General features: G+C 33.7%; 2 protein-coding genes across 2 annotated transcripts; both read right to left on the bottom strand.

Moving 5' to 3' along the window:
• Window positions 1-7,079: 7,079 nt before the first annotated feature.
• LOC140842182 (uncharacterized) lies at window positions 7,080-8,223 on the bottom strand. The gene has a single exon (XM_073209999.1). The coding sequence runs from the start codon at window positions 7,824-7,826 to the stop codon at window positions 7,218-7,220; it is 609 nt and encodes a 202-aa protein (XP_073066100.1). The 5' UTR covers window positions 7,827-8,223; the 3' UTR covers window positions 7,080-7,217.
• A 1,237-nt stretch (window positions 8,224-9,460) lies between these two features.
• Window positions 9,461-12,651, bottom strand: LOC140842181 (uncharacterized). Its single transcript, XM_073209998.1, has 6 exons — window positions 12,297-12,651; window positions 12,101-12,197; window positions 11,895-11,994; window positions 10,963-11,051; window positions 10,318-10,585; window positions 9,461-9,568 (listed from the first exon to the last, which is right to left on the bottom strand). Exons 1-5 carry the CDS (start codon window positions 12,457-12,459, stop codon window positions 10,375-10,377), a joined length of 660 nt encoding a protein of 219 aa, XP_073066099.1. The 5' UTR covers window positions 12,460-12,651; the 3' UTR covers window positions 9,461-9,568; window positions 10,318-10,374.
• Between the last annotated feature and the right edge of the window lie 772 nt (window positions 12,652-13,423).

Below are 13,423 nucleotides of genomic sequence, written 5' to 3'. Positions count from 1 at the left end.
AGTATTATTTTTTATTGTGAATATCGGTAAGGTTGACTCGTCTCACAGATAAAGACTCGTGAGATCGTCTCACAAGAAACCTAATCATAAATTCAATTGAAAGAACTTTTAAAACTTCGATTTTGTCATTTTAAAAAACCTGAGTTTTTTGTGTTTTTTTTAAAAATAAACCGTCGTGCAGATGAGATAAATGTGTCTGAGTTTTAAAAACACATAAAATTAAATATGCTATTTATCCGTAATTATATAATTATATATATATATATATATATATATATATATATATATATATATATGGCAAAAACTTATATGAGACGGTCTCACGGGTCGTATGTGTGAGACGGATCTCTTATTTGGGTCATCCATGAAAAAGTAATACTTTTTATGCTAAGACTATTACTTTTTGTTGTGAATATGGGTAGGGTTGACCCGTCTCACAGATTAAGATCCGTGAGACAGTCTCACATGAAACCCACTATATATATATATATATATATATATATATATATAAACTCATGAATGACATAAACAAAATATTTATCTTATAAAATTAAGGCAAAAACTTGTGTGAGACAGTCTCACGAATCGTATCTGTGAGACGGATCTCTTATTTGGGTCACCCATGCAAAAGTATTACTTTTTATGCTAAAAATATTATTTTTTATTGTGAATATGGGTAGGGTTGACCCGTCTCACAGATTATGATTCGTGAGACGATCTCACGTAAGACCTATTCTAAAATTAATTCATGAAATTGTATCACATGAGTTTAGTTTTTGTGATTGAATAATAATAAATATTAAGAATTACCGATTTAATTGCGAGAAGTTATTACGTCAAGTCAAAATCGGCAGAGTACTTTGTTTCCCAAATTCCCATGCAATTTAGAACGTTTTCCGTCAGTCAGCTAACGTCCCGCCGTTGCCTGCCTTAACTGTCACGTTACCGTGATTAATTCCCATGAAGCAAATCAACGGCGACTTAACGGCGGTCCTCATTTGACGGCGAGATTTGGCCCCACTTTCCAATGATCTTGTCTCAATATTCCAATGTCCAAATTATTATTTTATAAAATCGAGGGACTAAAATCAATTTAGAGAATTTATTGTGTTCCATATTCAAGATTTTTTTTTGTCATTAAGTTCGACAAATTTTGGGACTTGTCATCAACGAAAATTGTGAAGAGACAAGGCATCCTAAATTAGTGGGAAATATATATTTTCTATTATCACAATTTAATCATTTTTTAGAAAAAAATATTATATCAATCTTCGTTTACCCTCTATCTATCTAATGACAAAAACTTGTGTTAAACGATCTCACGAAAGTCGTATTTTGTGAAACAGATATTTTATTTGGGTCAACCATGAAAAAATATTACTTTTTATGTTAAGAGCGTTACTTTTTATCGTAAATATAGATAGAGTTGACCTGTCTCATAAATAAAGATACGTAAGACCGTCTCATAAGATATCTACTCCTATCTAATAATAGGGTTTTAAAATTTTAGATATGATTCATTACAAGTTCAAATAATTTATCAAAAGATTTTATCATCTTCGTTTTCTATGTTGTTAAATTTCGTATACAAAACGTTCTATAATCGAGAGTTTAATATCATTTATCTACAATCTCCATTATTTGTATTTTATTGATCAAAATCATACTACTATATGGAAATAAGAATGGATTACTGGTAACTATATTTGAAATTTTGATACAAATATTTAACTTGACACAATTGTTAGCATCATCGGAAAATATGGATTATAACTCATTTAATATCAAGGTTCAAAGTTTGAGATGAAATATCGAATTCGAGAGTCCATTAAAACAACCAACTCCCTAAAACACATAAAAACAGTCCCGCAAAATAAGGAATACATTTACAAGTTTAAATTAAAATATGATTAGTTTGACGCATGCACGTGCATGGTCACATAATTAGTGCTAAATCATCATTTTATAATAATGTTCGCATTAGGCATAAAAAGACACCCAACTTTATTGGATATATTACTAATAATAATAATAATAATAATAACAATTCTTCCACTTAAAAAACCAAGCCGGTTTATTTTTATCAAACACTTAAATATTGAAAAAAAGGTTATAATGACAAATTAATAAAATTATTAATAAATAATTGAATTATTTTTTTGTTGATTGATATGAGGAGTGGTTTTTTGTGAGACAATTTTACAAATCTTTATCAATAAGACGAGTCAACACTGTCTATATTTATCATAGTAAGTAAAATTTTCGTAAAAAAATAATATTTTTTTATGAGTAACCTAAATAGAAGATCTGTATCATAAAATTGATTCATAAAACTATTTTATAAAATTTTCGTGATGAGTAAAAAAAGATTGGAAACCTAACAAAAATCCCTAATTTCAAGGGTGTTCTGTATTATAAGAGTATGTCTTTGTGAGACGGTCTCACGAATCTTTATCTGTGAGACAGGTCAACCCTACCGATATTCACAATAAAAAGTAATACTCTTAGTATAAAAAGTAATATTTTTCATGGATGACTCAAATAAGATGTATGTCTCACAAAATACGACCCGTGAAACCGTCTCACATAAGTTTTTGTGGTATTATAAAATTGATTTGTAAGATTGTTTTATAAAAAATTTCGTGATGAGTAAAAAAAAGATTGGAAACAAAAATCCCTAATTTCAAGGGCGTTGGGTGTACGTAGTGTGAATTGTTTTATTCTTAGATTGTTGTTAATTATTGTAGGCCTTGATTGTCCCTTGAAAAGCATGGCCCTATATTTCGATTATTTAAACAATTAGCATTGTTTTTATAACCTATGATTTGGAATTCAAGAAAGTGGGCTCCATTTGAGAAAATAATAATTAATCATTTTATTTGCAAATTTAATTTTCTTTATTATTTTGGATCGGACGAAAGTTTACAACCTACGCTTTTGCATGTATTCAAGAAACTAGGACTTTATTAAATCTACAACACCTAATTTTTTTTTTCTTTTCACATTTTCGAGTTCCTCACTAAACTATTTCTTGACCTATATATACATGTATATATACAATTTTTATACAAAAAAGTTCATATATTAATTTAAAATACACTTATTAAATTCATTATTCGACTCTTTGGCCTTAAAAATAGATGAAGTAGCAACGTTATTCAACACAAAATCCATTACATATATGTCTCAAATATAATCTCGAAAAGATAAGGGACGCAGCCCGATAAACATAAACGGAACCCACAACAAACATAGATTATTAAAAAAGATTCGCAATTAATAATATTCGAATAGACAACAAATTATGCCGAAGATATAAAGTTAAATAAAAACTGTTATGAGATCGTCTCACATATCATCGGCTAGCCGAATATTAAAGGACACTAATACACAAGGAAGAAGCTCGTAGCAGCATAATTTTTTTGTCGATGGTTTTTTAAAAACCCAGCAGACGGTCTTCAATTACCTAAAACGATTGCTTTTTAATTTTTTTAACAATAATTTATTGTCAGTGAAATATTATTTTTAACGTTAATATAACAATATTTTTAATTATATAACAGCTAAGTGTCAGTTAGACATAATTTGTTAAAGTGATATAATGATCGATAATCATGGATACTAATGATGTTTCAATACGGGTTTCAGCAATTAAAGTGACAATAAAATATATTTTTTGAGGTAATTTAAATTTAGAGTAATGACGAATGAAAGAAAAATTGTCAATGACTTAAATTTTGTAAAGATAAAATCACTTGGGTGTGATATAGGATTTAGGCAAAAACTTGTGTGAGATGATCTCACGGGTCGTATTTGTGAGACAGATCTCTTATTTGGGTCACCATGAAAAAGTATTACTTTTTATGCTAAGAGTATTACTTTTTATTGTGAATATGGGTAGGGTTGACCCGTCTCACAGATTATGATCCGTGAGACGGTCTCACACAAGACTCACTCTAGGATTTATGGTTTTGTAAGTAGAGTTAGTTAAATTGATCCTTAAATTATTTTGAGTCGAGAAAATTTGGATAGATGTATAAAAATAGAAATAATATCTTATTAAAGTACGTAACGAATGTGTGATAGATCGACCTAAAATTTTATGGTCAACCAAGTATTGAGCGATTAAATGAGCTTAAGCTTTTCAATAGTGAAGACTAGGTAAATTTCATAGAAACGAATTTCATTTTAAAGGGGTATAAATGTAACACCTCAAAAATTTAAAAGTCTATTGCATGATAATTATTTTATTAAGATATTGAAATAAGGAAAAAATATATATTATTTTTTAGGGAGATGTACCTTGTGTGCGTGAGTTGCAAATGGAAATTTTTAAAGATTTTGATTACTTGTGACAAGGTAATGACTGAAAGTGTTTATGAGCATGTGGATGTCAATTTCGGATCAGGGTGCCTCACCAAAGTTGTTTCATTATGGAGAATTAAGCCAGGAATTATAAAAATCCACTCCGTAGAGTTAATCCAGAAGTCAGATTCATTCCAGAGAGCTAAACCAGAAAGTATGAAAATCTATTTTGAGGAGTTGAGCCAGAAGATTTACGACTTTGATGGAAAAGTGTGATGATCCGTTCCGGGAAGTTGAGCCAGAATATTACTGACCTTGCGAAAAAAGTTATCAGCCATATTTTGTCGAAGAATCTTAAGTTTCGAGGAAAATGTCAATTGTTTTTGTTTTGAGAGAGAAATTATTTTCATATGATGAGATTTGGCGTCTGTTTAATGCATAGATTTAATTGATGTAGGTGAGGAAGACTGAGGAGGCGATAGCTGTCGAGGAATGACGGGCTGGGACTGAGGAGGAACACTTATCCTAGCCTTGACGATTTCTACAATAACTTTTAGTTTCTTATTTATTCAATCTAGTTGATGAAATTTTAATATTGAACCATTATCTTAAAGATTGTCGTCGTCGCCGTGTTGATGTTTGATTTTCGTCTTATGTAGTTCACGACAGTTTCATAACATAGTTCATGATTGATACATTTTTTTTAGTAACACGATGTGTCTGACCATATAGAAGTTTAAAGAAAGTATAAGGCGACGTGCCCACACCTTGTGCTTAGTGCATAACTGAAGTTTTTTTGAAGGAAAGGATATGCACAGAGGCGTGCCTACACCTTAACTTACGTGATGAGCTGGAATTTTTGTAAAAAAAATCTGCATTTCATACTTTTAATGAAACTGTTAAAAATGTCCCACATCGGTTGGATGATTAACCTGAGAGTTGTATATATGGACTTGGACAATCCTCCCCCCTTGAGCTAGCTTTTGGGGTTGAGTTAGGTCCAAGTTCCAATCTTAACATGGTATCAGGGAGGATTGTCCAAGCCAATATATGCCACTCAAAAGTTATTTAAACAACCGATGTGGGACAATTAACACACCCCTCTCACGCCCAGGAATGAACATCTGGAGCGTGAAGTTTACAAATGACCCAATTATGGGCAGAACGGGTGGAGTCCAACACATAACGGTGGAACCCGGGCTCTGATACCATGTTAAGATTGGAACTTGGACCTAAGTCAATCCCAAAAGCTAGCTCAAGGGGAGAGGATTGCCCAAGCCAATATACGTCACTCAAAGGTTATTTAACCAACCGATGTGGGACAATTAACACTTGGACCATCCGTTCTGCCCATAATTGGGTCATTTGTAAACTCCACGCTGCGTGAGAGAGGTGTGTTAAAAATGTCCCACATCGGTTGGATGATTAACCTGGGAGTTGTATATATGGACTTGGACAATCCTCCTCCCTTGAGCTAGCTTTTGAGATTGAGTTAGGTCCAAGTTCCAATCTTAACAAAAACTTTAGACGTCATTCCTGAATCAAGTTTTTAGGACGTCAGACCATATGTTGAATGTTCAATGAAGCTCAATTCTTCCAAAATTCAAATGAAGTATCTCTTTCTATTTTTTAAAACACATCTTCTAAATAAAAAAAAAGGGAAGAAAGTCGTTGCTGTGACTGATGAGAGTGAATCCATCACTAGGAGACATTGGAGGAAGGACGGAGATGAAATCTTGCAAAGGCATATTGTAACGTTTCCACCAATATGACACTTGACAAAGACAAAAGCAACTATTATTTCCAAGGATTGGTTGAAAAAGAATATAACCACGAGTTTTCAAGGGGATGGAATATTCGTACAAGGGACAACGTACGCAAACATGTCACGAATGTTTCAAAAAGAGTTTTAGTTTTCTAAAACAAACTAAGCAAATTAGAAGTCCTCAACCAAAGTAGATCGTAATTTGAGATGAAAAGAGTTTCAAAAAAATGTTACCAAAAAGCTGAAGAATATTGATGGCGAATCATCTCCATATACTTTCTTCACACCAACTGATACACCCACCGTCGATGAAGAAGATGACGTGCGACTAAAACTATTAGACCAATGGAAAGAAAGGCATTCAAAGCCAGCATGAAAGGAGCTTACTCAAAAATAAAAATGCAAGATGATATGACAAAATACTATGAAATTGAGGATGCGAAGATGACTAAAACAAGACAGCATTATGCAAAAGTTGAGGAAAGAATGACAACGAAGAACGAAATAGAAAATATGAGACAAGAAATGAAGGAGAGGAAACAAACAATGATGAGTAAAAAATATGAAATGCCGGGGATTGAGTAAGAAATATATTAACAACATGAATGACATGCATCATATGTATTTTATGAAGATGCAACAAGCAATTTTTCGTGAAAGATTTGGATAATAATTTATGAGTAGGTCTTCTGTGAGACGGTCTCACGAATCTTTATCTGTGAGACGAGTCAACTCTACCAATATTCACAATAAAAAGTAGACAAAAAACTTGTGTGAGACGGTCTCACGGGTCGTATTTTGTGAGACGGATATCTATTTGGGTCATTCATGAAAAAATATTACATTTTATGCTACAAGTATTACTTTTTATTGTGAATATGGGTAGGGTTGACCCGTCTCACAGATAAAGATCCGTGAGACTGTCTCACAAGAGACCTACTCTAAAAAGTAATATTTTTTCATGGATGACCCAAATAAGAAATTCGACCCACGAAATTGATCCGTGAGACCGTCTGACATATTCACAGTGAAAATAACCGTTGCTAAAATTAGTGACGGTTTATTGTATATCGTCACTAAACCGAGACATAGAAAAGCATGTAATTTGGATAAAATTATGCAAAGACATTGTAAAAGTGAATCTCTCTTATTCAATCTCAGGCTGCATGGATTCTTCAAACTCCGAATCCATGACAACTCCATCCATGACATGGACTAATATCTTCCCAGTTTTGCGCATTTTCAAATCCAGCAGCTCTGATGCCACTCCATTGACAATCACAGTTCCATTCGAATCCTTCGTAATATACAAGCTAAATCCCGATATTGAATGGTAAATCACCTCCTTCCCCACCTCTAAATCCGCCGCATGAATCCATCTTGGCAGAGCTGAGAACCCCAACACTCGTGTCAGTATTGCGAATGATTCGTTCGCCTTTTCTCCGACCAAGCTGTGGTTTCGAATCAATCTCAAATCACGCTCAAATGCCCTCTCCGAAGGCAGAAACAGAGTGAAAGCCAAATCCTCAGGTAACATGTTAATCACTGTTTCACCGAATTCACTAATTTTTGGGTTATCGAGCTTCGAGGATCTGAATTCGGGTGAAGCAATGGTATCTTCTGAAGCAGTGAGTTTAGGTAGTTGAAGTTGAGACAAAATTTGTACGACGATGAACAAGCAGAAACCCAGCATACACACGAACTTTACCGCAGTTCTTAATTCGCAAATTTCATTTCTTCTTCTTTTTCTTCTCATTTCCTTGGATTCGCGAGCAAAGTCGAGGTAGAATTGTCAAGAGCTCGAAAAATTGTTAATTTTTTTTTTTTTTTGAATTCCAAACTCAAAACCATCAATGAATTTCATTTACCCATTTCACTAACTAATGTAAGAAAAACAAATGCAAGATAACGATCAAAGAAGAAATATCAATTGACTAAATCACCAAAAAAAGTAACTGGAAACAAAAAACTCAAGCAATAAAACAAAAAAATTGGAAAGAAACATATTACAGGGCTTGAGATTGAAAGCAGAAGTGATCGGAGACAAATACTCAGTCGCGAAGGAGGCGGTGGCCGGAGAAGGAGAGAGACGCGGCTGTCGGAGAGACTGAAAAGACAGAAGGGTCAATGGCGTGCGTGGATAAATTAATCAAGAATCAAGAAGTAGATCTTATGATAGGCGGGCTTGCCAGGGGAATGGGCCTGGGTAATTGGGTTTAACGGGTTGGTACCCGGAATATCATTTGACTTAAACTATGGTAAAATATTTGTAAGATACATGGATTATACAATAATTTATAATAAAGTAAGACATAGTTTGGTACACATGATAGGATAAACATGTGATATATAATATAATGATAAGTTAAGGATAAATAAGATGTATGATATTATATCTAATGTTTGGTATGATTTTAATAAGAGTGATTAAATTTATATATTAGATTGTAATGACAAAATTAACCTTATCATAATAAATTTTATAATTTCAAAATTGTTGTTTGAGTTCATATTTTTTATTTTTCATGCATCGATAGTGCTTGCATGATTTATTTATTTTTACCTAATTTTATATATTATATAATATGATAATTGAGCTCTTGATTTTTTGAGTCAAGTCAAATATCAATTTTTAAGGTTAATCGAGTAATACTAATAATTTTATAGAGATTTATAAAAATTATTTATATAATTATCTCGAATTCATTTATATAATTATCATATTATATAATATATAAAAAAAATAAAAATATTTATTTGATTTTAATTTCTATCTACTAGCATAGAATTATAAAAATCATTTATAAATTGAGGGTAATTAAGTCATTTGTAGTGTATGTTATCATTAGATAAAAATTATCACACCTAATAGAAGGGACATCTTATCATTCTAAAAAATTATTTATTAAGGGCCCATGATATTATCATGAGCTTTTTAAAAATGTATCAAACATGAGATAAGGAGGATTATTTATCAATCACTCCTTTATCCCATGTACCAAACTATGCCTAATTATATTGTGAGACAGTATCATGAATCTATATTTCTGAGATGAGTCAAGTCTATCGATATTCACAATAAAATTAATACTCTTAGCATAAAAAGTAATATTTTTCATCGATGACGCAAATAAGATACTTGTTTCACAAAATACAACCCGTGACACCGTCTCACATTTGTTTTTGCCTTTATAATATTTATTTTTTGTTAAATTGTAGTCAAAAGTAAGATGAAACAAGAATATATATAATTAATTCATATTTTATTTTTTGTATCAAACAATGCTTTAATTATTTTAATGATATATATATATATATGATAAAATTTAAAAACAGTGTAACAGTTGAAAATATAATATCACAATAGAGAATTGTCTGAAAAATGATGACAATTTGAATTAAAAGCAAAGACCAAACCACAAAAGCACCTAGAAAGAAAATCCTTGCCCGTTTCATAGCTCATTGTGAACCGAAGGATCCTAATGCTACAAGTTCTACCTAGGGGTGATCACGACGCAGTTTTGCGATTTTTTTAAAAAAATTCAAATCGAATTGCCATATGCGGTCGGTTAGTATTTTGCAAAATTAATCGCGGTTTTACATGAAAAATTAACCTTACGGTTTTGAGCGGTTTCAAACGGTTGCGGTCGGTTTACAGTTTTTTTTAATGAAAAATATTAGAACATATATACTAATTTATTTGAAAACAACAACAATATATTGTCTTCAAATATAACATATAGTTCAAAGCATATAAAGATCAAAATAGATAAAATAATAATCAAGATTCAAAACTAAGTTAATAATTTAACAACACAACATATTCATAACAAAAAATATTTACATTATCTTATATTTTTTTTTTACTTTCAAACTTCAAATAAAATATTGTAGCAAAAGAAATAAATAATTTAATAAAAGACTGATATGAGGAATAATTAAGAAAAAGAAAAATTTTATTTGTAAGAATATAATTTTGAAGAGCGTTGAGATATAATGAATGACGACTTCTTTATTTGAATATGTTGTTTACAATTTATTATAATTTTAGGCTCAATATTATGGCAAGCGGTTTAAGCAGCGCAGTTTAGTGCTATTTTTGGCACAAAAAAATATAACCGAACCGCGTATGTGGTGCAGTTTATGATTAATATTTTTAATCGCGTTTTTTATAAAATATTATAAAAAACGTTGCAGTGCAATTCGGTTCGAAATTAATAAAAAAATTTGATCACCCCTGATTCTACCTTCACAAGTCCTGTTAACGATCTAAATCCATTTACAACAGAGTCAAGTATTAGTCTTCAAGAACAAATCCTTCGATCCGATGCTTTCCTTTTCAAACCTGGGAACTTTGAGCGCGACACTAGCTCCATCAAGCGTCCAGCAAGCGTAGATTTTGCTTCAGGAAAATCCAGGTTTTCTTCTTCTTCTTCTTCGGAGTGGAAGCATTTTAACTCTCTGTTCTGATCTTCGCTAACATGATCATCCCTTTTTGCCTCGCAAGAAAATATCCTGTTCAAAAGATATGCCTTCATTTTGATGCCAAAATCTAACGGACTAAGCATGACTTCAGTGATCGGTGATCATTAAGAATTTAGCTCATATAGCCGACCCTAACTAGCTCGGGACTAAAGATTTACGACTAACACAAGATCGTGTATTGGCGAGGGGGAAGGGAAACAAGAACAAAATTTAGCGAAATAATATTTTTGTTCATTTTATGTGAAAATACTCTATTATGAATTCCCAACTCAAACCATCAATTCAAATTCTACTGGCTATCTCCTGGCTCTGTGCAAAGGGTGGGGGTACCTAGCTACCTACATGAATAGTCTAGGTAGGATTCGACCTATGTGAACATGAGGCGTGGCATGTAAAGAAATTCTTACATTGACCTTTGTTTGGATTCAATCATATGATATTTGGAATGTTCTTGGATCGGTGCATTGTCAATCCTCAGATATTGGATAAAATGAAGCTGCATTATTCAAGAAAGTGGTAAAATCACAAAAGGCTCCAAGTAAATCAACTCTTCATAACAGTTGAGATAAAATAAGATAAATGGTGTTTCTCCTTTTCTGATGAATTTTGATTCATCATAAATTACTCTTTCTGTTGAATCAATAAATTCAATCTTTCAAGAACCCAAAACTCGAGGTTTGCTGGAGCACAATTGTAAGGATCAAACATTTATCATTAGGCCAAAAATTATAGCTGTTAGCCTAAGCGCAACTTTATTTCCTTATATTTGTGGCAACGTAGAGAGCACTTACTTGAGTGCTAATGGATCAGGCTGTTAAGCATGAGTCGGGGTAGGTGTAGCCTTACTCTTACTCTACCGTTGGCCTTGTCCCCAGCAGGCACAATATTACACGTTAAAATCTATTTGGTGTCACTCTTTTACGGCTCAATTAGCCAACCAGATCAAGCGACGCAAGCGTCAGCAGCTTGATGCATGAGAACTTTTTAGGAGGTCACCCATCACATACTACTCACATTCACACATGCTTAGCCCAACATCAATTCTAAAACTAGTGAAATTCCCGAGCAGGGACAATATTACACGTTAAAATCTATTTGGTGTCACTCTTTTACGGCTCAATTAGTCAACCAGATCAAGCGACGCAAGCGTCAGTAACTTGATGCATGAGAACTTTTTAGGAGGTCATCCATCACATACTACTCTCATTCACACACACGCTTAGCCCAACATCAATTCTAAAACTAGTGAAATTTCCTCGCTTAAGATGCTGAAACAAATTTACTAGACTTGAGGCAAAATTAACAAGCAAATGACTTTCAAAGTACGAAAGTTACTAACCTGATCGCCGTCTCGGATCCCGTAACTTTGAATGCAAGCTCTGTCATTGATTAGCTTTTGATTTTGATAGCACAAACAGAAATGGCTCCATACAAGTGGCCTGTTCGGGTAAGACAGATAGAACACATATAACCATTTTTTGTAGATATATTGAGATATTTTAACAAACAGAAATGACAAAATTTTCGGCCGGCCTTTCGCCATACCATAAACTGTTGCCTTCATCATTCAGGGAGAGCTTAAATTCCTCCTCCACAGCCATTTTAAGCCTCGAGACCGTAGCATTTCTCCCCACATGAAAGCCTATATCGAAAAAAATCTTTTATCATTCCGAATTCCGAGACTACTTGTATTAAAGAGAAATCATAAATTCACAAAACCAGCAAGGGTCGGAGCAATTACTAAAACAGGAACCATCCAATTTGAGAACAGAAAGTTTGAGCTGCTGCTCCGGAAGCATTCGGTACGGAAAGCTCCTAGAAATCAACCTTTGGCCGCGAGATAATCGCATTAGAGCCCTGAAAGTTGGATTATTTCGTGGGGTTTTTCCGAACATCTTCACCATTTTCTTGAATTTCTCGAAAGAGAAGATCGGCAGTGTCGTGCCGAAGAAGAAAAAGCAGCGGAGTGTTCTCTTTATGGAAGTTGGCAAGTCGGGTCTTGTGTTTTGAAAAGGTGACCGTTATATTCCGGGGGAGGAATATTTGCGGGTCAGCATCATTGACCCGATTCGTCAACCTATTTATTGTTACGCACGAGTCTTTGTATAGGTTTTTATATAACTAAATTAATAAAAAAAACAGTTGTTAGATAATCATATATATTAATTTTGTGAGACCGATATATGATTTTATTTAATTCATAAAAAATATGAGACCGATATATGATTATATCTGTTGGATAAATTAAATAATAAAAGAGAAGAGTGGTGAAGGAAGTGAGAGTTGTCCCACATTGGAAAATTAGCATAGCTGAGTCTCCCTCATAAGCTCCTAATTTGAGCAATGAGTTTGGGCCCCAAGGGATACTAGAAGTTTTTAGACGGGGAAGACGCTAGTAGGCTAGATCTCGGTAAATTAAACACACGCGCCCGGCTGGTGCGGTGCGGTCTTTGACCAATATTAATTTTTTTGGACCAAATTTATTTGGAAATTAGATTTTATTGGTAGTACTTGTGCGCATACGGACAGGCGGAGGCGCGCTTGCTTCTGGTTCGGTGGCCAACGAACAGAGCAATGCGCGCGGCCGCACAGCTTCTTGCGCGGGTGCGCGCACATTGATGTGCTTGGAGGACAGAAAGCTGCGCGTGGTCGCGCGGATGCGCGCATTGTGCTGGCTCCTTGCTGAGCGCGAACAGAATGTTGCGCGCGGCCGCACGTGTTGTTGCGCGGGTGCGCGCGCTGCGTTGTTTCAGAAATCATGCGTGCCCTTTGGCATTCAAACTTTCGGTTCTTGACTGATTTTGCACCAATCAATGTGTTCCTTGACTAAAGTTGTGACTCTTCTACGCATCCGGTCCGGATAGACGC

The sequence above is a fragment of the Primulina eburnea genome, chromosome 9 (genome assembly GCF_022965805.1).
Source record: "Primulina eburnea isolate SZY01 chromosome 9, ASM2296580v1, whole genome shotgun sequence".
Taxonomy (NCBI): Eukaryota; Viridiplantae; Streptophyta; class Magnoliopsida; order Lamiales; family Gesneriaceae; genus Primulina; species Primulina eburnea.
The sequence above is the reverse complement of the archived record's forward strand: the minus strand, read 5'-3'. Positions and strand labels throughout refer to the sequence as shown.